At 37.2% G+C, this 25,913-nt stretch overlaps 4 protein-coding genes across 4 annotated transcripts; 2 read left to right on the forward strand and 2 right to left on the reverse strand.

Moving 5' to 3' along the window:
* The first annotated feature begins 7,568 nt into the window (after positions 1 to 7,568).
* Positions 7,569 to 8,969, forward strand: LOC113675909 (uncharacterized). The gene is made up of 3 exons (XM_027192517.2): positions 7,569 to 8,060; positions 8,156 to 8,236; positions 8,385 to 8,969. The coding sequence occupies exons 1-3, from the start codon at positions 7,700 to 7,702 to the stop codon at positions 8,411 to 8,413; spliced, it is 471 nt and encodes a 156-aa protein (XP_027048318.1). The 5' UTR covers positions 7,569 to 7,699; the 3' UTR covers positions 8,414 to 8,969.
* Positions 8,970 to 11,431: 2,462 nt separating this feature from the next.
* On the reverse strand, positions 11,432 to 13,644 carry LOC113675874 (transcription factor 15). Its single transcript, XM_027192474.2, has 2 exons — positions 13,514 to 13,644; positions 11,432 to 12,202 (listed from the first exon to the last, which is right to left on the reverse strand). The coding sequence occupies exon 2, from the start codon at positions 12,191 to 12,193 to the stop codon at positions 11,771 to 11,773; it is 423 nt and encodes a 140-aa protein (XP_027048275.2). The 5' UTR covers positions 12,194 to 12,202; positions 13,514 to 13,644; the 3' UTR covers positions 11,432 to 11,770.
* A 2,588-nt stretch (positions 13,645 to 16,232) lies between these two features.
* On the forward strand, positions 16,233 to 19,264 carry LOC149040782 (uncharacterized). The gene is made up of 2 exons (XM_089183435.1): positions 16,233 to 18,202; positions 18,989 to 19,264. Exons 1-2 carry the CDS (start codon positions 17,689 to 17,691, stop codon positions 19,009 to 19,011), a joined length of 537 nt encoding a protein of 178 aa, XP_089039561.1. The 5' UTR covers positions 16,233 to 17,688; the 3' UTR covers positions 19,012 to 19,264.
* A 3,542-nt stretch (positions 19,265 to 22,806) lies between these two features.
* LOC113675915 (transcription factor ATOH7) lies at positions 22,807 to 24,525 on the reverse strand. Its single transcript, XM_027192522.2, has 2 exons — positions 24,087 to 24,525; positions 22,807 to 23,232 (listed from the first exon to the last, which is right to left on the reverse strand). Exons 1-2 carry the CDS (start codon positions 24,430 to 24,432, stop codon positions 23,210 to 23,212), a joined length of 369 nt encoding a protein of 122 aa, XP_027048323.1. The 5' UTR covers positions 24,433 to 24,525; the 3' UTR covers positions 22,807 to 23,209.
* Positions 24,526 to 25,913: the final 1,388 nt, after the last annotated feature.

Raw genomic sequence — 25,913 nt, forward strand, 5'->3', positions numbered from 1 at the left:
TTATTATTATGGTTATGCAGCTCTTTTGATGTGCAGGAACCGAGGACAGTACGTGAAAACATGAAAATCTTCTTGTGGTTCATGCCAAATTTTTCTTAAATAGAATGTGTTTATGACCTTGCCCTATCATCTTATTATGGAAACTTTTCCAGACAGGTATGTGTATGCACGCTAGGATTACCGACTTTTTCGTGGGTTAACGCGAAATATTTCTAGCGTTTGAAATGGAGTTTATTTAAAAGAAAACTTAGCCGTGCGAGACATGAATAGAAAATGAAGAATGAGGACACACGATTACTACTGGGACAAAAGGACCCCGTGGAACAAGATTTAGTATTTACTTTGTTCCTATTGATGGGTTCTTGGAGTTAACTTTACTACCTTACGTGCACGTTCCTAGACTGCTGCTGTGTTGTGATGTGAAATTCTTGTGATTCTACTGATTCTAACCCTAATCTTTTGTTTGTTATTTTGTTTGGTTATACTTCGGATTTAAGTTGACCGTGCACGTGCTTGCTAATAGTTCGATGCAGGCCGGGGCACTCATTAAAAATAGCACCAAAGGTAATTGGGATTTTGAGACAAGATCTTCCTTAAAAAAATATATCGAGACCAGCGCTACGATAAGCTTTGTCTAGTGTAGGAGTGCACGTGAAAAGAAGTTTAGCTTAAGCTGTTATGTCGAGAACATATAACTATGTCAATCATTCACTCATCAGTTCAAGCTGTCTTGTACCCAGTAAAGAGCCAAGCTTTTTGTTCCAGTCGTACTTCGAAGGATCGACTACATAAAACATGTGTATATTAAAAGGAAACCTCCCCCCCTCCCCCGCCAACCACAAACTCTAAGGATCACGTTCTGAGTCAACTTTGTTGTAACCTTGGATTTCAAGCGTAAGAGCCTCCCGCAAGCCTAGCATTAACTGCTTCTTCCTCAGTAACTGGTAGTCAGAAGTTAGCAAAACTAGCACAAAGGAAATAAAACGAGCTGTAATGAATATATTCCCGGTTTACCCCTCATTATAACTGTGTAGGCAAAAGGAGATGAAGGAAACTGAACACAGTCATACCCGTATGGTAACGCTCTGGCGGTTTTATTGAGAAACATTATTTTAAGAAATTGCCGAAAAAGGGCCGTGCGTGATGGCACGATTAGGGCTGGAAAAAGCCGTAAGATCCTATGAAAATATAAATACGAAATGAAACAGAGGAACAGCAACGGTCAAATGATAAATGCTAATTGAGTTACTCAGGTCGGATCGTACGGGAAAATATTTGGCTCTCATCGCTTGCAGAATGGGCACAACGAAGTTCAAAGGTCATGACCTCGAACCAGACTAAAATTTTGGAGCTTAATTCATAAGCGAGTTAACAACAAAATTGACCAATCAATCTGCTTCATTCGTGGTCCTGCAATTCAAAATTACGAACCCTACGGAAACTTCTATCAGAGAAATTGCCTTAAAATTCCAGAGTCGATTACTGAAAATGCTAGTAATTGACTTCACATTAGAACAACACCGAATATCTAGGACCGTCGCCAATTAAAGCTGAACCGGCTAAGAGTAAGTAACGCCTTTTTCATTTCGATGATTTGCAGACCGGTAAATGTTATCTTTAATTTCTGATATGCTCTTCATCTACGGTCTAACAAACGATTTGAGGTTAACTAATATATAAAAGTCTCGTAATTTTCAACTCACAGCTATTCAAGCTCTGTCTGTAGAACGAAGTGATTAAGGCAAGAAAGGGTCACTCGCCATTCAAGCTCCACCATCAAAAGAAGAAGAGACTGCAAAAACTCACAACTTAATGCGGTTTGAGAATCCACGGAATAACCTAACCCTTGAAACATTTCTGGTTTTCAAATTTGTTAAGACGTTCAGCTGTGAACGCTGCTACATTGAAAATAACTGAGTAACCTAGCCACACAGGCAAATTTTTAAGATATCCCAGAATTCAACTCAAATGGTGAGAACCAAAGCGCGGTTTACTAGCAGCTGCTACTCTGCCGGTCCAGTCCTAAAAAAACTTAAATTGAAAAGTTATAATTTGCCTTCTTCGCACAGCTCAGGAGTCAAAAAGTGGTACCTTATAATAATTACTCTGATAGAATGTTTTCGACCAGTATCTTTCCGTTTAATTAATGAGTAAACTGAGAGGAATATATAAGAGATTGGTTTACACAGCCGTCACTTTGCTTTCTTATATATCACTTATTCAAAGTTGGGACTATTTATCAACAATGAAGAAAAACTGCTGTGGGCTGCTTAAAATAACAAATCTGCTTCCTACCACACCATCAATGCTCCTAATCAAGAAAAGCTAAAATTAAATTTCCATGATAAAAAGCCAGATTGTTAAATTTTAAATGAGTTGAAGAGGAAGAAAAAAATTCCAGCTAATTGTTTAAGTGACAAGTCATAATTCACGATCTTAATTCATGAATTGGAGTGTCTCTTTCCAAAAGGACATGTTTTTACTTAGTTGCTTATGGCAGATTTGTTTCAGTTGATTTAATTAATGCCTATTAGCAGAGATGCGTATTGTTTTAATTGTGTTTCGTAAACATTCCAGTTTGATTACATGCTCGGCAATTATTCCCACCAATTCCCTAGAGTGCTGACAATGTGATACAACGAGGACAATACTACGGACGTTTTTTTTTATCGCTAAACTAACCTCCGACAAAGGTCTCGTTCACCTGTTGATTACTTCTATTTCATTTTAGTAAATCTTGAAACTTCCTTTGACATTTTCAGGTCTACATAACATTAAAAACATTCCCAGCATCACGGAAATTACGCGATTTCTATCGGCAGGAATAACATTAAATAAAAATAGCCATTGGTGGGAGTCTAAATATTTCACCATATGATGTTTGGACTAGAAACCGATATGTTTAAATTTCTTCATCGCATTTTTTGAGTGTCATTCTAAATGTACTAAAAGAGACGATCAAAACCATAGCATTTGCCTTCTCAAAGAAGATTTGAAAAATTGAGAGTATTTTGTCGTTGTTACTTTCACAGCGTATAGTAGGTATTTATTTACTTTTTTTCAATGGCTTCGAAAATTCTGTAACGAATCGAAAACATGTTCATTGGTGCAGAAAGGCAAACAAAGTTTTGTCTTTGCGTCAAGTATATTGTCCTCGCTCTCTGTGTTTAAATTTCTCTATCACATTTCTCAGGGTCATTTTCAATTTAACCGCTGATGGAGATGACGTTTGTTGTCCATGGTCTTGGTGTGCAGTGTCCCTTTAATTATCCCCAAACACTTGAATTCTTTTGTCGCCTGCATTTAATATTAACTGCGCCAGGAGAATTATTAGTCGAAAAACACATCACTGGGAAAATGAAGAGAAGACGTTTTTCTTGAATGAATGTTTAAAAAAAAGCTATTCGAGGCCTGGATTCTCAGTGTAATGGCAAATCTAATGGTATTTTATGTGCTGCAATCTGACTGGCTACTCTACTCGCTAACTCTTCCGCATAATCCTGTTATGTCGTTACGATTTGAACCATAGTAGATTTACGATAAAAACAATTTGATTATGAGCTCAAAATTTTGAATGCGTGAAAGTTGATTCTCCCTTCCCTCTCATAAACAACTCCACAAGTACCACACGATAAAATTCTTGATCTCACAATCCAATTGTTGAATCTCCAGTAAACTGCTGTTATGAGTTAACACTTTCTTATTAGAGTAAAGGAGACTCTGAAGCCCGCCTCTCTTCCATGGTGTCTTGCTATTACAAGCTAGGAACCCTACTGATTTCCATACATTAGTCCATGTATATTCTTTTTTGCAATCATATGATACTGCTCATCAATTAAAATTATATCATTTGATTTGATTTAGATGCAAATTGCGATATTTTTATTTAATCTGTTTTTAATGGTGGTTTAAATGTTCTGTGAATTTTGATCAGCTAATAATTCATCATTATCTTTAAGGTTAAACTGATACTGCCTGCTGATCAATTGACGACAAAATAAAACAGCGCTTCTACAAGTAAATTGTGCAATGAAATTCTTATTTAGTCAAACAAGGCTTTGTTTGAAATGAGCCAGGATAGCAAAGAAGACAAAAGTCCTTTATTTCTTTCTAGCATTGTAATGAACTCCAACCTTTTTAAGAAAAGCTTTCTTTAGGGACAGATGGTAGAGAAAATGGTCCTAACATTTCAATTTTACCATTCGATAATTCTTCGAATGAATCAAATCTAAAGGGCAAGTGACTAACTTGGGGTAAATTGGATGATGTTTTTTGTAGGTTGATTGAATAACAAAATCATGATCGATCATTGTCAACCTTCAGGCTATAAAATTATGCATTTCTGTCTTCGAGACAGTGTTTTATGTTACATTCACTGATTCACTTGTCATCAGAATACTCCATGCCTTAACTGAGCTATTACAACTCTTACCGCTGCTGTAACCAGTACGGATTTAGAAAGGAGACTTTTGATACTTTTCGCGTAAATTTCATAAAATTACTGAAATCCTATCATATATGGCAACGTAACAGCCTCTCGAAAGATTGTAGCCATTTTTTAGTAGTTTCTTGAAGTGAAAATTGTACGCAACAGACTCAAAAGCACGATGAAATGTTTTTCGATTCCATTCGCTTTTTTTTGTCTACTTCTTTCAAACGCCATGGGATTATTTTCGTTTTTCTTTGATGCCAATGCTTGTCCCATGCATTCAAAAACACCTCACTCTTCTATCTTGCCGCGCCGCTATGACGAACTCCTTCAGCAGATGGAGCAGCTACTGTCCCATTTGAGATTATGTTTTGACAAGAGATCTTTCTCGTTCATACAGATTCAAAGACACTTTTTCAGCTGTAAATAATAAACATTTTAACTTAACTCTTTAACTCCCATGAGTGACCAAGACAGAATTTCTCCTTACAATATCAATACAATATCAACCAGATAAGCGATGAGAATAGAGAAAAATATCAATTTGGGGATAATTAGATGATCCAATAATAAATTCTCTGAACTAACACTGTAAGAATTGTGTGATTGACAGTGAGGAGAATGACGAATTTGATCTGGGAGTTAAAGGGTTAACCCAATTATGCGAAACATTTTTCCACGATCAAATGCATTGAACGCGTTTCAAAGATTAAAGTACCGAAATAAGCAAATTTGAATTTAATTTTAGCATATTTAAGATTCGAATCATGACGGCTTCTTCCAACCTGCAGCTGAACCACAACATACCCTGGTTTTTAAGCATCTACTGAAAATAGTTAGATAACACCGTGTGGGCAAGTTACTAACTATGGAAAAGTTTATTTCCCAACAGTCCCTAAACCTCCAACATTCCTTCATCATCGTAACATTAAGTTAGAGAAAGAAAGTTAGGCACCGCGCCAAGAAGAGTTTCTTTGGCTTTGATAACAAGCGATTTAGGTTTCATCACACTGAGTTATATCATGATGAAACTGAAGAAAAAAGCTAGGCAAACACGGATCCAAATATGGCTTTGATAGCCTTAGATGAGCAATAAGCAAGGAGATTCATTGAAAGAACTCGAGTTTTAAACAAAGTTCACCAAAAAGGATCATCAAACTCAATTTTATTGTCAAATATTTGAGCCAAATGCTTCCCATCTGTATTATTCGTCACCATCTGATTGAATAATCAGTCAGCACAGTGAACTTGAACTTTTGATTCTCACTCCCAAGTTAAACAGTCAAAACAAAAAAATAACTCTTCTAATCACCGAAATTATATTGAAAACCAGCCAGCTCACTATTTATCAGCACGTACTTCTCATCTACGAATAATGCGATTACATTTCTCATTTTTTTTCTTACTATCAAATAAGAACGCTTGAAGCCATCCTCCATACCCTATAACTATGAAGTTAAGTTTGAACCATGAATATGTGACTTTTCTACTTGTACATCGATAAATTAAAAGTTTCCATTAAGACTCTACGAGTTTGATTTAGTAAACATCAAACCTTCCGGAAACACCAAACTGGCCAAATTCTTAAGAAAACGCAGACATCAAAACAACCGCAAATTACCTTACGTCAACTGCGAAGGACTCAATCTACGAGCCAAAATCCACAGAAATGAATGTGGCTTTTATGAGTACAGCTAGTTACCAAAACTCATTATGATCTATTAGTCTAAGTTTAGAAAAATAACGACGTGGTCAACATTCAGGTCGTCAATGAACCGATGGAACTCAACCGACAAACTCCCCGACCACTGATATTTATACATGATTTTATACACACAGCTTATTGTAAGCTGCAGCAAGGTAGTCTGGCCATTCAAGATAGTATTTCATTATAATCTTCCTATGCCATGGACATTTGTGGTAGAAGACGTCACGGGTGTTACAAATATTGATTATGACGAGCATAAAAAAATTTGGACAGTGATGGTGTCAAGACGATATGGACAAAACAGGGCCTTCACAAGTCCTTCTCTTTTTATTCTCTTCCGAGTGGATTCCTGGTGAAGCACGAGGAAATACCATTTATTACATTTACGATATCATACCAAAGTATTTAGCTAGAATGTTAAGTGAAATGAGGACTCTGTTCTACTTACGTTTTTTTAACCTAAGCTCATACTTAAAAAGCCACTTTCTAGTGGGAGTTTCCTGTGGATAAGTGGTCTATTGCATGTGCCCATTTGAAATGTTTAAGTTTCCATTATACAATTAACTTTTTTACCGCAAAGTAATATAATTCTCAGCTGGCTTTAATTTGTGTTTGTCGTGTCTAGCACACCAACTCTTCTGTTCCGCTGAATTCATTCTAGAATGAGCCAATGCGCCTCTTTTTTTAGGAGAAACAGATTAAAATAATTACCTTGCGGTGGTCAAAATGAGCAGCGTTTTTGGCAAACGCATGCTGCAGGTTTAGACTGGAAAGTATCCGGAATTACTGAAGATAATCCTAAAACAGAGTCACATTTGGTCGTACCACACGCTATCTGCAAATGCATATGACACGAGACAAGTTCCTAAGAGTTATCGGAAAGTGGGCTTGAAATAGAAACAAGCAGTAGTTTTTTTCAGGGAAACAATTAATTAACCCCAGCGGCATTTTCCATGTCTGTACTTGTGAAGTCCGTAGTGAGGCGTAAGCCTCAATGAAATAATGATTGAGAAAATTAAGTGGGAAGAACTGTTTCCGGCGGTGACATCCGCTAGACTCAATATTCTTATTGTTGCCCTTGTCATCATGGCAATATATAGTAAATCAGGGTGATTTGTTGCACAATAGAGGTCATTTTCTCTCGTAAATATATTTCATACCAAATGACCTCTCTTTAACCAAATCGCTGGCCGATAAGCTGAAATTAACCCTTACAACTGTTTGAAGTATCCGTCAATAACTTTCCTTCCTGACGCTCTTTACGTTAAAAATAGAGATTGCTGTATTGATGACTTGGAAACGTTTTTTGTGAGTAAAGGTCAAGTGATTTGCAGTTTGTCGTGTCTAAGAATTAATTTCTTCATGGACTGATACTGTGGAGGTGTAACTATGGTGTAACTGGATCTAGCTGATCACTGATCAAAAGTGGGAGGAGATTGTTTGTATTTGACTTGTATTGGGTTGTATTTTGTTTGCATTTGTTTATATCGCGCATTCCATGAGACAGCGAACATCTCCGCAACAGCATCTCCACTTACATCAATCAGTCACGTTAAGTTGAAATGGGTAAAAAAGAAATTGAAGGTAAAGACTCGAAGGCTGATAAAAATGCCAAGAAGAAGACGAAACGGCGACCACCTCGATTGACGGGAGTCAGCAAACAACGAAAAATGGCAAATGAAAGAGAGAGACGAAGAGTACACGCTTTAAATTCACATATTGAAAATCTTCGGGAGTTAATTCCACTCTCGCCATTTGAGAAACGACCAACCAAGACTGAAGTCATTTGGATGGCAGCAACTTATATCAAATTTCTCACTGACCTGTTAGAAAAACTGAAAACCGACAATACTGTTGAAAATACATGCGATGACTCTGATGAAATTCGTCAAAGTCTGGACCTAACGTTTGTAGATATGGCAGGTTAGTGGTGTTTGTAAAATTTTTCCTCATGCCTTCACGTTGAAGTGTTGTGATAAAAATTTTATTTAATATTTTCGCGTATTTTTATTCTACAGTGTCCGACATTTTTGGCCTTAATGATTGCTCCGCAGTATCAGAGCTGAATCTGGACGCTTATGAACTTTTATTTCTCACAGGTAAATAAATAATTCAATAACAAATTCAATTTTTGTTATTGTCTTCGTGTTATGAAAACACCTTTAAAAATTATACTTTGTCGTGTTGTACAGCTCCTAGTTTTGAAGTTTTTTTTTTTTATTATGTTGTTTCTATCCTTTTTTACAGACTCAGAGGGATCTTTAGACGAAAACTGATTTTCGCTGGATTAGTATTTAAATTTTCATCACAAGATTCTGTGTTCAACCCGTTGATGTCCGTGTAAAACAGACAAATCATCATTACGCTAATGGCACATTTCTTCATGGTAGTTCAGACATCGAGTCATAACAAACACGTAAATGAAGATACTTCACTGACGTTAAAAAATAGGAAAACTGTCTATCTTATAAACTTCAGATCACAAAAGGAACTGACGCAAGTTTTAAAAATCGCCTCGAGGTCAAGAACGTCAAGAATCCCACTGATCTTGGATCACCCAAATTCAAGAGTCCTTAAGTAAAAGGAAATCTAGGTTAAGTTTAGTCAAATAGGCGGTTGCTCTTGATGATAACATAAAACCCGCACGATGTATTTTCATTGCGAGTTAAACCGATGAGAAAACAAATTGGCATTTCATGTGATACCAAACAAACTTGACTTGTTTTGGTTTCCGACTGAAAGAGATAATTCCTTTGGTATTTTTATTTCTCCTTCAATCGTCTTGTAAGAAGTTAAGAGGGATTATGTTCGTAAATAAAAGTATTTTTAACACGCGGTGGATCTATTACTGGTCAAAAAGGACGGAATTTATCGGGCGGCCTTATTGAGAATATATACCAGACCAGCGTTGACAACTTGTTTCAGTTGTTTAATCACAGACTTCAAGCGCCCTTTTTAGCTCAATATCATTTTATGATAGCCGGGAACTCGAAAATCAGCCAAAGTTTCTCCGGATTTATATAATTCAGTCATAAAGTAAAAATTGGACAACAGTCTACATAAATAAACGAATAAGTCGGAATATATCGTGTTGTTTCAATCTTTGCCCACACAAGTGTAAAAGTATGTAGTGATGATTTGAATTCGCTAAGCTATAGAAGTGCGATAACAAGCGTCGATAAATCCATCGGAATTTCTTCCTTGATGATCACAACAGCCGTCAGTTTTCTCAGTATTTAAGATGTGAAGACTAAGATAAAACATGAAAAGTCGAGAACACAAAATTTGCAAGCTAAGCCACGCACAAACTGTTTCTCTTCTATGATGGACCGGAGTTTTCAAATGTACACGTAGCACTTAAAAGTTCACTCACAATTTCCTTTGCTTGTCTCCTGGGACGCAAACCAATTTTTCAAGCTGTAATGGATGTTCAGCCAACAACAAAAAAAAACAAAGATTGATGGAACACATGAAAAAGTGAACACATTTTGTAATATGCACACGTTGGCTGACGAACCATATGAGTTTTCTTGAGATAAACCGACTTTAGTGAGATTTCCATTCTCCCGTTACTAACCGTTGTTTATAATGACCTTTTCATTCACTGCCTAATTTTGCTGTAAAAACTGTTTTATCAAAACGAAAACCGTCTTTGTCGGCGAGTAATACCGCCTGTGAAGTATAACAGACTGTTTTTAGATCAGGCAACTCGGGTATCAATGATGGAAAGTCGAAATGACGATCACGAAACGATTTCAGGTTTCACCCAAGAGAAAATATTCTACTAAAGTGAAGCGGACAATGTAGTGATTTAACCGTTTACGGATGCAACATCTTCATCCAGAATTTTTGGGACACAGCAGTACAGAAGAAAAATGGGTTCGTTTAATGGTGAATGAGAAACAAGAACGTTTACGTTCTTGACCCCTGGAAACTGTAGCTACATGCAAAACATGATCAACTTTTTGATAAAGGTTTTTCGCTCTGTGCGATAATGCTCTCTCACCGATTTCAAGACCAACTTTGAGAAATAGAAAGTATCTCTTCACTTCCTTTATTCCCATTTCATTGGCAAATTTAATTTGGGAAGCATATAGTAATTTTTCTACTGAAGATTTCAGGATAAGAGAAATTTTAACTCGAAGAATTCGGGAATCTATGTCAACTCCACAAGTAGATTTAAAGCAAGCAACCCACGCCATACCATGCCATGGGAACCTTGCCAGAAGAGGAATGGGAACCTAATAAAACAAAGACGACAGGCTTTGTCTCTGTAGTTCGTTTGTAATATCATCCTTTTCTCTGGCATGGAAGGTTGTGAATTCCGAGAAAAGTTCTGGTTCAAAAGTTTAATCAACACAATGCGGGGATATTGTTCATTCCGTAATTAAACTCCCAACACATTTAGTCCGTTCCAGTTAATCAAATAATTTCTGTAGTGTATATATGTAAAATAAAGTCAAAGTATCACGAATATTAGATATCGCGATAGATATTGTTACCAGTGGTAACGACTGAATTGAGTCAGGATACAGAGGATAGCAGAGTGCTGAAATCTGAATTACTAGGGGTGTGGTCATTAACCACTCTTTATTATTTTTCTCTCATCATAAAAGTCTCAGAGGCGTAGGAGTTGAACAGTCCTTTGATTTGCTTTTCTTGTTTTCCCTTCTCTGCTGTCCGTGGTTTTTCGAGATAGCTCTGTGGGCCGTTTTCCTAGTTAAGAGGTGTAAAAGAGTTTGGCTCCAAAACAACAACTGGATAGGCAGGTCTGATTACCAGCCATGTGCCTTATTCTTTGGAAGTATTGGAAGCATATCCCTCTTTCAGTAGCATTAGCAACCAAAGGTATTTCGTCTCTTCTTGGTAAGGATACCGGTGCATTGCAGGAAACCAATCCAGTATTTCCTCGGGTTTCCCTTTCAGTTTGTTGATCTGTCTCTTTACACGGATCATGTTGGGGTGGAATCAGGCATTGTTAGCTTAAGAATACAACAAAATGACCTCCCCTAGGCCTGAACCCTGACCTTTAGAGCTATTTAGTAAGGCATGCTGACCCGGCAAGATTTTTAAAACCATGGAGAAAAATGAATCTTGAGACATAAAACATGAAGGTAACATTATAACTCTTTGGGGTTATAATGTTACTCTTTAGAAGATAGAGGTAACATTATAACTCTCAGTTTATGACTATACAAGGAAGTGGCACTACTCAATAATGAGTAAACTGAGGGAGGGTCACTTGTTTTGTGCCGCAAGGAAAAATGGGAACACACAACTAACTGAAGTCAGAGTTCGGTACAACTCTTTTAATTTGAGGAATTTATATATATATATATGCTGTCTATAAACAGCTCAGTTTCTTTTCATTCTAAATGAACCTGTTTTAACTGAAAAACCTGCACGCCTAAGGGTCTGATTATCTTCGCAGAGGTTCGCGCATCCGCTATTATCTGCATAACATGCAGAATACCCTTACATTCCACAGTAGCGTGGTTTAGAATGTTTCCATTATGGAAAGGTAAAATTGAGGACAAATGAAATTGTCGTCACTGTTGTTATCCTACTTAAACTCTTCAAGACTGAAGAAAATTTTAGATCGCAGCAAGTTTACTGTATGTCAAATTTTAGTTTCAAAAATCTGAATCAGAAGAACTTTCCTCTTTCACTGTAACTAAGTACGCGTCGCTTTTTCCTTGAGGCTTCGTTAAAGTCGACTCACATTGTCTATTGTTTTTCAACAGTTCTGTGAGATGATGAATATAAAGTGCAGCCAGTCGTACTGTTTCTATCTTAGATGGCCGTTTCTCTGTTGGAAGTAGAGGTATTAAATCGCGTAAAGTCTCAAAGGCGCAGTTGATAGCTTGTACTCTATTCCTCTCTCTTGCGTTTGCTGACTTTCTTTGTTTACTGACTCCTGTAAGTCTTGGTCCCCGTCTCTTGTGCTTTTTCTTTGCTTGAGCTGGCGACGAAGGCACTGAAGCCGGTGAATCAAACTTGTAATTGCTACACACAGATGAGTGCATGACCCCAACACTTGCCAGTGAATTCACCATCTTTAAGCCCTGTTTGTACAAAATCATTTCAGTTAAATACTCTCGACAGGACCCCATAGTTATCAGTCACAAGTTATTCTTTTCATTGTTGATAAAACAGCCCTGTTGTATTTGCTTGTGAATGAAATATTTGCCGTGAGAAATCTAATTTTGTACCAACTCAAACAATTTCAAGGAAAAAAAGCTTACTTTACCCTACACCATGCTATGTCAACACTAAGTGCACCCAACAAAAATCGAATATTAAGAAATTTTTGATTATCTGTACGTTTTGCGAGAAAGTTTATGTTAAGAACTGTGTTTCTCAGTCGGTAATGTTAATTCGAATTTCTTAGGAACCGGATAACCACATCGAATGGAATAAAACCTCCATAACCGCAATTGCTCAATAGCAAGCTCTGCTTGCAACTTTAATCCTAATCATGTCATAAATAGAATTAATTAGGAAGAGTTGTTAGAGTTTGTCTCGGCGCTTTTCGATCGTAGATTTCCATTTTTCGGTTTTTTTTTTTAATTTGTCGGCATTGCTCGGTAGATTTCGCCAGACTATCGACAGGTTTTCGAGAGCTATCCATCTGGAAACAGCCAAACGTAATTGCTCCTTTCTGTAGTGAAATCAACTAAATGTAAAAGTACATACACTGCTTTCCACTCAAAAAGAAAACAATACAGAGTTTTATACTATAACAATGTCGCAACAGCGATTCGCGATATACATTAGTTATTTCATCTCATCCGGCCGCGGTATCTCAGTTATTAACTTTGGGGGGCAAACGTGTTATTCAGTACCTACCGCAATAAGCTATTGTCCCGAACAATAACTTTGGTAATTGCGGCCATCTCTGGGCCAAGTTGCTTTTATGAACAAAGAAGTTACCGATATGCATTTTGATAGTATCTCTAATTGTAGCAGAGAACGAGACTACTTGGTCTGTAAACTTACAGCAGGTTATGAATATCAGTCAAATAAAAAATGAGATGTCACTTAGAAATCGTAACATGCAAATATTTGTACCCTGTCTTACCTGAACTGAATATTAAGAGAATATGAATGCGACCTTTGGTTTAAAATATTTTGGGCGAAGGCTGCGAAATTTACTTGGCAAAAATATATTCGGGATGTGCAAAAACTGATGGCTTATCAGATTACATATATTGCCTATTTGATCTGAAATCTTGATTGCTAAAGCACACGCACTAAGTCAAAACGATTTGTACTGTGCGTGCCAGCAAAACAACATACAATTTAACGGCGAATGACTTAGAGGTTAATCACTATTAGAGCAGCATTTCGGCAAATCAAATGCATACTCTTCTCACCTTTGGTATCTGTGTTAACTGTTTTAAAACCTCTGCCCCGTGAAAGCTCAAATTTAAATCTCTTCTTATTAGTCCTTGTTCGTTAAACGGATCGAAACAACTTCTGCAAAAATATGCATTGCTCGAGTTTATTCTCTCAGCGGGTAATTTGCCAAAAACTAAACTGGGGGGTAAAGAATTTCAAACTCTCTCAAAACACATTCCGGTCTAATGTGTAACTGTATATTTGCGTTCCTTAATCCGTTATCTTTCTCAGATTTTGGTTGAGGACGGAAAAAGTCATAAATCCCTGTCTTAGACCGGGTCAAGGACGAAGATTATTACTTGAATAACAACTAATAATTTAAGTATAAGTTATGGCTCAAATTGTGGCTTATCTGTGATAGGGTTTTACGTTTGGCTGATTTTGAAAGAAGCCGAAGGAACCATTTTAATCTGCTCCAAAATTGAAAAGATAAAGTATAATTGCTGAAAAATTTAAATGAATAGTTTCGCATCAGATTTCTCAGAAGAAATAGGAGCAAAAACTTGGTAATCGTCAGCAATATTCATAAAAACTGCCTTTCTTAGCTGGTACATACTTTTCTGATGTATGAATAAAAATGAATGAAAATAGACATCGCCTCTCGCCTGAGGGAAACATTGTTGTTTGAAAAGAATCTTTTCATCGATGATTGCTTTCACTCTTATCAGTTGTATTTTGGTAAATCATTCAAACATGTCTTAAGTTTTGTAAAAGTTAAAGAATTCAAAAGAAACTCAACACACAAAAAGTAGATGGGTATGAGAACTGTACTGAGTTTATTTTCATCTCTCGGTGATACAACATTGTTGTGCCTAGCTTAGAAAAGAGGCTTTGAATGCACTGTATCGAGGCTATTAGAGTTTGTTGACTCTTGCTGTTAAGAAGTCGGTAAACAGCAAAACAAAAGTGGAACAAGGCTTAAACGAAATTCCGTCAGAAGCTGAACTGCTCTAAGTTGTAATTTTAAGTCCAGTAAAACGCGTTATTTTATCTTCTAGATAAATCAATAACTGGTTATCTAAGATTACTAACATTTGAACTTTTGCAATTCAAAATCTCGGCTTAATTTGGAGTTAATCACAGTTTGTAAACTTTGAGGTCTTAAAGGGGTGTTCAGGTTTCCGTTTCTTGCAGAGCTGATAACTCAGTTTTAGGGTCTTGAACGTCTTCGATCCGTTTGCCAACCAAAACTCCTTGTTCCTTCAAGATGGATGAAAGCTGCGAGATGTACAAAGTAGCACCCACTATGACATCAAACTTGGTAACCCTGTAATTGTTCTGTGTTTGAGGAATTAAAGTTCGTAGAACTTGAATATAGTTATTCAGGATGTTTACTCGATCTCTTTCCCGCGCATTTGCTTTTCTTCGCTGTTTGCTAACCCCAGTTAATCTTGGAGCGCGTCGCTTCTTTCGTTTGCAATTTCGGAGTGAGTCTTCTTTGTCCGTGCATCGCTCTACAGTTGAAGGAGGCATATTTCATTATTTTCAGGAACTTTTGCTGACACACTGACGCACCGCCGACTTTTTTTTTCTGATGTTTTTAGTGATCGTGTTTTGAGTAGACTACCGCAGAGTTTACAGATCACAGGTCATTCCTTTAGCCAACCATCAACTAATCTAAAACTTTAAAATTAACGCATGCTTATAAGGTATTTGGTTGTTATGAATCTTTCAAGCAAAAATGTTTACCTTAAGAAACAAAAGAACAATTCAAACGTAGGTTTGTATAGTTAAATATGCATTTGAGGTGTTGGCTAACTAAATATGAGAATTTTATCCTACGCTCAACCTATATTCTTATATCGAATATTTTTATAAATTGTTTGTGTTAGCTTTGTTCTTCATAAATCACGTCAACTAAGAACCCAGCTTTAGATCGAAACTTGGATTATAACAATCTCGCCGTAGGAGGTCCAACGAGAATTTTTACGAAAGTAGATAATTTAAAGCTTGTCTACTCGAGTCAACCGCATCAACAAGAATTGAGAACTGACTCTTTTCTTCCGTTTTTATTGCAAATGAACGGGTGAACGTGATAGTTACCAATCAATAGGGTGTAGTAGTTACACCATAAAGGGTTACCTTTTTTAAAAGTTTTTATTCATCAAAGTCAATGTTTAAAACTTTGTCGGCATGCCCGGCACGTGTAGCCATCATAAGTAGCGGACAGGTTTTAAAGTGGTCTAACTCTGATAGATACACTACTAAAATGGTTAATTGAATTTGTAAAACACGAGTCATGTCCCATAGGACCACTGCTAACCAGTCACTTCCAAATGCAGTGACCGGCCCGTCTTATCGGAACTACCTTCTCTCGGCTTGGACTTTGGTGTGAGTAGCTAGTGAGGACTTTCCATAAATCCCTAGGATAACCGATAAACAAAAAAGGCATTTTTCTTCCAGCTGAAGCCCACTAAATGTTTTGGATTCTTCAGTGAGAAATTGATCTGTTTTCGGAAAGAAAATGATCTTTCTTTGATGGTAGATGGAACGCTTGGTGTCCCTGCGGGAGGCTTTTAGCTAAACCTAAACAACAAAAAAAAACACACAACACTGCTTGACAGGGTGGCTTAAATATATGGTTTGTGTCCTCAACCGGCAGGGAAGATGAATAATTATATTCAGTTATTTTTAGGATCCAAATTGTCAATTTGTACATTTCCAAATGCCATTCACTGCACTGGAGCACGTCCATGTAACTCTCATAACTCTCCTTAATGTTTTTACAGACTTCAACTCACTACGTGGATTGACAACGAGGTGACAGCTGTCCGGGAAATTTATTTGGAAAGATGTGCATACTTACAAGTTATCTTTTGGATATTACCAAGCCTCCGTTCTGCCAGCTCGAAATCCTGACGTAATCCTGTGTGCTATCCTTTGAGTGACAAATACGTTTCGGGTCTACGAGGAAGATTTCATTTTCGGGGGTGAAAGAGACCCGAAACTTTATTGGCTACAGAATTATAAAAGGAGTGCAAGGAAAATCGTCTAATCCGAGGCTAGCGACACTCTAAAATCAGTGTTTGAAAGTCCGGGACCAAAACCAAAACAATTGTTATTATGTCGGCCATGATACTACCGTCGCTTCCCTCAAATTTTGCATTAAAATATCTATACCCTTTTCTGTTTCCTTTTATGGCGTCTAAATTGAAATAATTCCAAGCCGCATCTATCAAACGCGGACTTCCCACCTTAAGATACATGCAAGGCTACAGGCAAAGCTATACCCTTTTGGCTGAGACCCGCAGCAAGCTGCAAAACTGTCCGCGTTTTTTCTTTTTTTTTTTACAACCTTAGGGCCTATAAAAGGAAGTATTCTTCAAACGCTTCTGTGCCTGAAGTCTAATGGATATTTTTTCGGGCAGATAAGTGTCCATTCCCAATCTATGTTATTATAAGGGTGTTAATTAACACAATATTGGCTCGATTGCCGCCAGTGTGTCGAAGATCCTTGCGGGTTAATACATTGCAAAATTTTATTGCAAGAGGTTTAGGTAAGACATTAAGTTTTAAAAGTTGGCTAACATTATTCAAAACTGATTTTCTGTCACGAAAATAAAATTTGCCTGATGCGACTGAAAGTAATTGTGTCATCTTAACAATCTTTCCTTCTGATTTCCATTCTCTCTGCTGACGAGTGCGTCCTAAAGATTATAAACATTTGCATTTATCATTTAAATGTAATAAGCTGTTTAAAAAAATCACTAGTTAGTTTTTATAACTGATAAGAATTGAATGTTCTGCGGCTCATTACGACGAATTAAAAGGAATTAAGTCTGTTCAATAAGAAAAGTATCGTTTTGAAATAAATTTTAAAAATCAGCGAAATAATGTTTATGAATTTATAACGATGATTCCAAAAAAGAATAGAAAAATTCAATGACTGTCTTTTTTGGGCCGCTGTTTTGTTTAATTAATAAACATTTCGGTCGTTTATTGTTGTGAGGACAGTGATAAGTTTTTCTTTATCTTTGAGCCCCATTCAACTCAAATATCCCCTGGTATCAAGCGCCGCCGCGAAACGTATAAGGTATGGATTGTAAAAACACTCGCTCCTAGTCAAAATTTCAAACCTGCTTGAAAAGAATGCGATTTTTTTTTTCGACGGGTATGTCATTTCATATATAAACATCTCCGAGGGCGGTCTATGTCTGTAAGGCTAGTGATAAGTAATGTTTTTATCTCTCAGTTCCACTCCACTTCAAAGGCTCAGGCATCCGGCAAACGGACAGGTGAAACCAATACGGGCTGGGCTTTATATAAAGGACTTATTCCAAGTCATAACTCCAAACAGGTTTCATTTACAGCCATGGCTGACGAGCTTGAAGCTGCGGTTTTCAATGAGGAGAAAAAGAAGAGAAAGCGGCGTGGTCCGCGTTTAACTGGGATCAGTAAACAGCGCAGAATGGCCAACGCCCGAGAAAGAAAGAGGGTGCAGAATTTAAATGAGGAAATTGAAGTTTTAAAAAGTTTGTTACCACTTTCCTCACAAGATAAAAAGCCAACGAAGACAGAAGTTATATGGCTTGCAGCTCAATATATTGATGTCCTTACACAAATGTTGCAGGATGCAAAAAGCTCAGATAATTTCGACGAGGATTCCTTCCTGGATTTTGATAAACTACTGGGTATAGATATTGACAGTCTCTTTAAACTGGACGGTAGGTGCAATGTATATGACCCTCAACGTGATAAATTGCTTTCGTTCACTATGAATTATTAAAGGTTTGACCCCGATATCTATATTGTGGTCTGCTGTTTGATCCATAAATTTACGATTCTTCGGCTGGAGTTGCAGTTTTATTTAGACGAATAAATTTGATAAAACTCCAAAATTTTGGAGACCTACTATCTTAATCCTTACCCTGCAGGGTCATTTTTTTCTTATCTGGTTGAACTAACACGCCTACGCTGCGCTGTTGGTTTTATTTTCTTGAAGACTCAAGTCATTTGCGCGGTCTCACTCAATTGTCGTGATATTGTAATCGACTCTTTGAGCAAGGTTGCACCCATTCAGCTGATACGAAAAGCCTATTGTGCCGATAAACACGCACATCTGTCAATACTGGTTAAGTATTAATAGCTGAAAGGCTGGCGACTATTGTGTTTTCTGAAGCATTAGTCCTTCTGGATTAGGCGCTACTCCATCCCAGGCAAACCCTTTCCCCCACCTCTTAGATATTTTTTTTGCTAGATATCTGCGCCTATTCGCAGGTAGCCATTTATTATTGATGAAAAGAGACATTCTGCAAGGATTGAAACCACGGACGCTGTCCAGTCTCAAAATCTGTCCGAGTATTATCTTAGTATTCATCTTTATGGACGAGGAGCTCATTTCGGTAAACTTGTATGACGGCTCTTCGTTTTATGATCTTATCTCCAAAACAAACCTAAAACTAAGAAACTCACTTCGCCAGACTAAACCCTCTTTGCTTTTTCCTTTTCAGATTTTGCTCCGCTCGTGCTTTAAGAAATCCTGGTTCTCTTCCAGACAGAGCTGGTGAAAACCTTGTCAAGACAATCATTAAACGATGCCGTGACGTCCAATTGAAACATAGACCTCCGAGCCATTGTAATTATCACCTTATCTACACCTCTCGAATTTGTTGCTTTAGGGTCAGCTTTCACAACATTCAGTTATTTTGGTGGGTTTCTTTAATCAAGGGAAAATATATGTTCTTCTGTGGTATATTCCGGCAAAGCAAACTAGGACCCAAAATAGTCTTACCCGTGAGAAAGTGAAATAATATTATTTCCAGACATCACAGAACAATAACTTGAAAATCAAAATTAATCTAAGGAGTGGGGTTTTTCCTCATGTTAGTTTTAATACATTTGTTTTATGTCTAAGCCTGGGGTCTCTTTTTTCGCGGAATAGGCCACCTTTCCGTCTCCCTTTCCCTCCCCTCTGTCGATACAATTGCCGTAATCCAATTTCGAACGTTCCCGAAGAGTTTCATAAACTTGATCGTATCACAATACGACTTCAGTCACTGCACTTTAAACTTCCCGAAGTTTATGCAAACATTTTCATAAATTATGGCTGAATATTCGCTAACATAGATTGATTACCAAGAGAGTTTATTTGTATTCATAGGCATTGGACGTGTGTACTCATTCTTTGTTTTGTTTCCAAGCCCACGCCTCAATCTCTTTGTAATACAGTATCCGAGTTTTCCTGTAGAATACAGTGTGTTAATTCAGATAAGAGTCAATTAAAAGTAAGAAATAACAAATTAGGAGAGAACTACCGTGGTTCGCTCAGAAAATTCCCTTTACAAGCTTGGAGGAAAGTGATGTGTACGGCATAGGAGAATCTGAATGGATATCTTAACCAAGAAGGTTGTAAGACTCTAACCTCGATTTTCATAGCCCTCTTGATAGAAAGCCCGGTTTACATCCTTTGGAAATAAAACTTTGTACATTAGAGCATCTTTTTTTTGGCAAAGTAATCTAATAAGATCATCGCAACAATGCATTGAATTCCCTTTGCCTGAGGTCAGTCAGAGCGAAGAAATTTAGTTTCGAGATGTTAATTTGTGCGGCTTGATGAAAGGGAGTTGTTTCAAAATATCCAGTTGCGCTGATTGTTAGGTCTGACCGAGAGAATTTGCGGTTTCAGCCACAACAAACAAAACACTAAATACCGACTTAGAAACACTGACAAGATTCTCAACTACTGCGGTTGGAAAGCTGATCTAATCGTTGACCCGTTGGCTGGACGTTCTTCCTAGTATACATTGCACAAAGTAACCACAATCTAACGTGCGAGCATAAACTTTGTTTCTAAATTCCAACTTTTAAATTAGCCCTTTTAAATTTAATATCAAAACAGTAAACAAGCGTATAAAAACAATAATTATTCCTATTAAAAACTACTTCTGAACTTTCACACACTGAACTGATAGGTAAAAAATACTTCTGAGCTCAAAAGCTCTATAACCAACTATGTTTAGCACAAAGGCACACTTGTGTCGTAAATATTTATATGTACCGTTGTAACCTTGATTAAAAGATTTTCTGTAGGGGGCTTCATTCGAGACATTCAGCTGAGAAATACAGCATTTAAAAACTCTGAGGGAGGTGATATAATAAAAAAGGACCGGCATAGTTGAAAAATATTTTCCGCTATAAACAGTTCAAGTGTAATAGAATTTTGACCAACGTTTGTAGTTTTTTTACCCTTGTGGAATAGTCTTTTCTTGATAAATTTGTCCACTTCCTTTTATCAATTCCACTTTTTGCAAAGGCTTAACATCGCTTCTGTACTTCTGTTCAAAGAATTCCCTTTTGCAAATGATCGAAAAAAATTTTGGCATCTGTACTCATTATGATTTTATCCGAGGCCTTCATTTGCTTGGATAACATGATCGATTGAATGTGAGGAATCTACAGATGACGAGGTTTTCATGATTCCATCCAAGTGTTTCAGTCTTATTAATTACGAATGGTACAAATTCCTACCCTAATGCCTGCAGGTCAAAAAGGAAAAAACTCATGATCGATCGTCTAAATACACTCCCTGTCAAAAATAAAATAACTTGGTTACTTATCATAATCTTAGTAATTGCGCATTAAAAAAAATGACTGAAATGAAAATTTTCATATTATGACATATTAATCATGGACTTTTTGATTATCTCATGTAAAGTTGTGGTATCAATTTAATATCATACACACGCTATGCATCATTCTTCTGCGCTGCTTGTGTCTGAGTTCCCTCTTCCTCTAATAACAACATCAATCGACCAAAGTAAGAAGCCGCCTTCCAAATTATCTCTGTTTTAGAAGGTTCTTTCTCTTCTGGAGGCAGAGGAATTAAACGACGTTAAATCGTGATGTTGTTATTTAAAGTGGGCGCTCGTTGCCTTTCGCGTGCGTTTGCAAGCCTTCCCTGTTTACTTACGCTCGTTGGTCGGGGACCGCGGCGTATTGGTCTTTTCTTTTGAGGCATGGATTCTGTTTCTTTATCAACACTTTCCATTTTTCAGATTACCTAAATTTCCTCGCATGAATCTAGGCAACCGGTCAATTTCCTTTAAAAGAAGAATCGATAAAAAGTGAGGCATGGCAGAGAAATTGGGATGAAGTTACCTTCGTAAATCCGTTCCGCTTGTTTGAAGCTTTCTGTTGGATTGAAAACATTGAACACAAAACGCCGGAAACTCTACGCTCATAATCCTTTATCCTATCACATGTAAATTGAAGGTTTTGTCGTCAAGGCTATGATTATATAAATCAACTTTTGTTTAACGAAAACTTCGCTATTGTTAGCTGTGTGAGCATACAAACAGTTATCCAGTTAAACAGTTCACCACTCAAGGCTTCTTTACATAATTTAAATAGTTTTACAGCTTATGTGACCCAACAAAATTTCTTTCCCTACAACACAGATTCTCAATTTTTCCTTTTCCAAAATTCCGGATCAAAATTGTTGCTGTCCTGCACAGTCTCAAATTTTTCCTGAATTGTTTTTCTCCGGGTCACAATTGATGCCTGTGATGCAACGTTAATGCAAAACTAAAAGATCGAAAGAGATGCAGAGAGGTGTTCGGCGGCTATTATGATCCAAATGCCGTTTAATGAAAGTTACCTGTAACACTCCACAGGGCATCAGTTCAGTATTGTTTATAATCTAAATCAAATTTACCTGACAGTAAACAAAAACATGTCAACGAACACATCAATTTATCTACCATATTACAAGAAGTTGAATTGTTTGAAGTTAATTTGAATTTGAGTGTTTGAGACAAACCGTAAGCTCACCCAAGAAATAATTCATTGATCTTAACTATGTCCTTAGGAAGCCTCACTTGTGACGATCACAGCACTAGCTAAAACCGGTTCATGACATGAACGAAAGGAACGGAGATATTAGAAGTCGATATTTAATGAGGTTTTGGCCTCAAACAGAGAAGCTTACAATTATCAAGAACCCAAACACAACGGCTTGGTGATTTTCAATGAGAATAGGTATTTCATGCCTCTCATAAACAATATGTTAATTGGGAGTTATTTCGAGCGATATTTCGCTTGTTAGGGGCGTGTTTTCAGGGGTAACGTTCAATAACTATATGATTGTAGCCGATAACCTTGCGTTCCTTGACACAAAAACATTGCGCAAGTTTTCCAACTTTTATTAGCCAGTTTCGCCGACAGAATGAGGTTCATTTTGGCTTTCCTTTCATGTAAAGGTGCAAAAATAATTTTAGAGCAAGTTTGAATGCAGAATTCTTCAGTAAAAACAAGGCACCCACGCTAACTCTTAGATCTATATTTTTATTTGACAATAATGCGCCTGCGCAAACATATTACTGGGTAACACCCAAATATCAATTATTTTTGTGCTTGAATATCAAGCAGAAATATTTCAATATTTTTAGCATATCGGTACCAGTCAAACTGTGTAATTCTAACAGCAATATCTATTAAGTAAGTAAATAAAGTATTGCCTATGTGCCCTCGAAATTCATGCCATGCATAAATTTACAACAACTTGACCGAAGTAATTAATTGACATTACATTAATTTGCACCCAGTGATTCCTCATTGTGAGGATAAAACGCTCTGTGTCACAAACATTCACTAAAATTCTTGCTATGAAGTAGAAAATCAGTCCCATCAGTGATCAAGTTTGGACGCATCGTTATTTTGGAAAGGCGTACGACTCAAAAAGACAATGGCGCACAATCTGAAAGAAAAGGAGAGTTCAATGTCAGCTCATCAATCATAAAAATTGATAAACATTGGGAGACAATGAATCACCGGAGTTCGACAAAAGCCTCAGTCTAGGAGATTGTGGCTTCGTTAAGTTTATCTGCTCGCAACAAGAAATTTTAAAGATCTACTAATTAACACTAGGCAAGATCAATGATTACGATATGTCGCATTGTGATTACTTCACGACACGGTTCGCCTCTCTCAGAGGGAAGCCAAAATGCCGACTTCGGCAAAATTGATTTTGTCCAGGCTATTTCTTGCAGATATTTCCTCACTAGAGAACGCTCAATACACCATAATTTCATACAAGAAAAGGATCAATTTGTTACCAGCCCCAAAAAACAATCTGATAAGTTGCACCTTACGGTGCACAATAGGAGAGTACTGATCCTGTCAGACAAAATGCATAAAGGTGACGGCGGAATAAATACTGTTTGGACAACCTTTAGCTCCTTCGCCCGCAAACTAAGCTTTTTCGGCTCCAGTTCACTAATTGGGATCTAATTTAAATGGGAAACATTATGCATGGTGTCTGATGTCGGTATATTACCTAAGGTTGAGTTATTTCTCCTGAAAAAGCATGACCTGGAGCCAGGGGTTCTCTTAATATTTTGTGAAACTAGACGAAGATTACCGTTCACGAGGTAAAACCTTAAAGTCATTAACAAGGCCTTTAAAAATGGATTGTTCTTTAAACGTCAATTTAAAAAGTCACTGGCTTACTTAGAAGGATTATGCCATTCCAACTGATTTGCATACACACCCTAAAACCTAACAGCCTACAACTCTCATTCCCTCCCATTTCTTTCAGCCGGTAACACCAACCTTCCAAATTAAACAGAGGGCTGTCATCTAAGCTATCCAAAGAGTCAATATCGAACATTTCAAGCTCAGCCTGCCACTGATCAGCAGAATCCAACATTTTGGTGAGCTCTGTGATGTAATCTACAGCTAGCCATATCACTTCAGTCTTTGAAGGTTCCTTCTCCTGCGGCGGAAGAGGAATCATATGTCGTAATATCTGGATATTCATGTTTAAAATTTCAACCCGGCGTCTTTCACGTGCATTCGCCACGCGGCGCTGCTTGCTGACGCCTGTAAGACGTGGTCCACGTCGCCGGGGTTTCTTCTTGTGCTGCGGAATAACTTTTCCAATAGGTGCGACGTCCATATCGCGGATGTGGCAGTGTATAACTTGTTTATCGACTGACACGATCGTATTATATCAACATATTTGACCAAAGGAGTGAAGCCACGCGCCGTCATGCCTTTTGAGTCTTTTGTAATTGCACAAAGGTATCATCAGTTCTATGTTTTAGAATATAGTACGTCAGTAGTGAGTCCCCTGTGGAGTTTGAGGGAACCTTGGATTTTCGTCCGAGCGACGTGTTTTTGCGATGCGTGAAATTACATTGTATTCCACTTTGTGTTACATGAGCAGATATGAAGAGTTCGTCATTAACTGTATCCATATTACTTTTCTCTGCATAGTTCAATCATTTTACGACACAGATCGTATCAAAAACTCCCCTTAGTTTCGAAAAACAAACATTCCTTCATTAAAACGGATCACGTCACAAAAATAAAAATTTGACTTTGGCTAGAGTCTTTTTATCTTGCAGGTTGTGTTTTGGCTCAGTCGTATTCAGAGGCTCAGCTGGAGCTAATTCACATACTGATCAAGGTTAGAAAATTGTCCAAACAGGAACTCCACATGCATTCTCAAAAATTGAGCAATGTTACATAAAAATTTTTGCCTGACCACATTCCGCTTCTGTGGGATTTTTTTACAATCAAATTAATTAATTTAACTTAAATTATTTGTATATTCAAACAATTAAAGAATTGATATCATTTATGTGGGCGTATAAAGAATTTTGGAAGGAAATATCTTATGTAATCATGAATTCCACATTCCTATCACTTAAAATCCCCTTTTCATATGGAAAGAAAAAAGCGACTGCTTTACATCACTGAGAGGTTTGTTAAGGAGTTATTTTCAAACTGAAAAATGACCTCTATCTTCAAATACCATCGACTTGTGTCGGTGGAAAATCGAAAAGCTAACAATGTTCATTAAGGTAAATCAACTTAGAAGAAGCTGTGATTTTTCGCCCGTCAACCCTTCGATGAATCATGCGAAGGCCACCGGAAGCTATTTACTGCTCAACTGTTCTGAATCAATTCTCCATTATCAACTGAAGGCATTCAATTGACACCCAACAGATAGCTGGCAGATTATAATCATGAAATAAAAGAAAATGTTATCTAATTAATAAGATAGTACTCTTAAAACAATACGACAGTAAACAAAATACGCGATTTTCATTGTGATAAGATTCATCAAAGGTCTTCTCTCTTTATCAAATTTTAAGAATGCTTAGGTTATCGTTTGATTTTTAACTCTCACGTCAAATCATTAGGAAAATTATCCCGAGTTTCTGAAATAATAGGTAAGTCAAAATCAACGTCTTCTGAAAAACACAATGAGCTATAAAACACAGCGTGGCAGTGCTGAAATGATAAACAACTTTTCGATCTAATTTTAAGCACAAATTAAGTACTGCTTATAAGTTTTATCTGCAGGGAAAAAAATTAGAATCTTCGTGCATGTGGCTATGAGTATGTAATTGATTAAGTTGAGCACCTGCA

This window comes from Pocillopora damicornis, chromosome 9 (genome assembly GCF_964200805.1).
Source record: "Pocillopora damicornis chromosome 9, jaPocDami1.2, whole genome shotgun sequence".
In the NCBI taxonomy this organism is placed as follows: Eukaryota; Metazoa; Cnidaria; class Anthozoa; order Scleractinia; family Pocilloporidae; genus Pocillopora; species Pocillopora damicornis.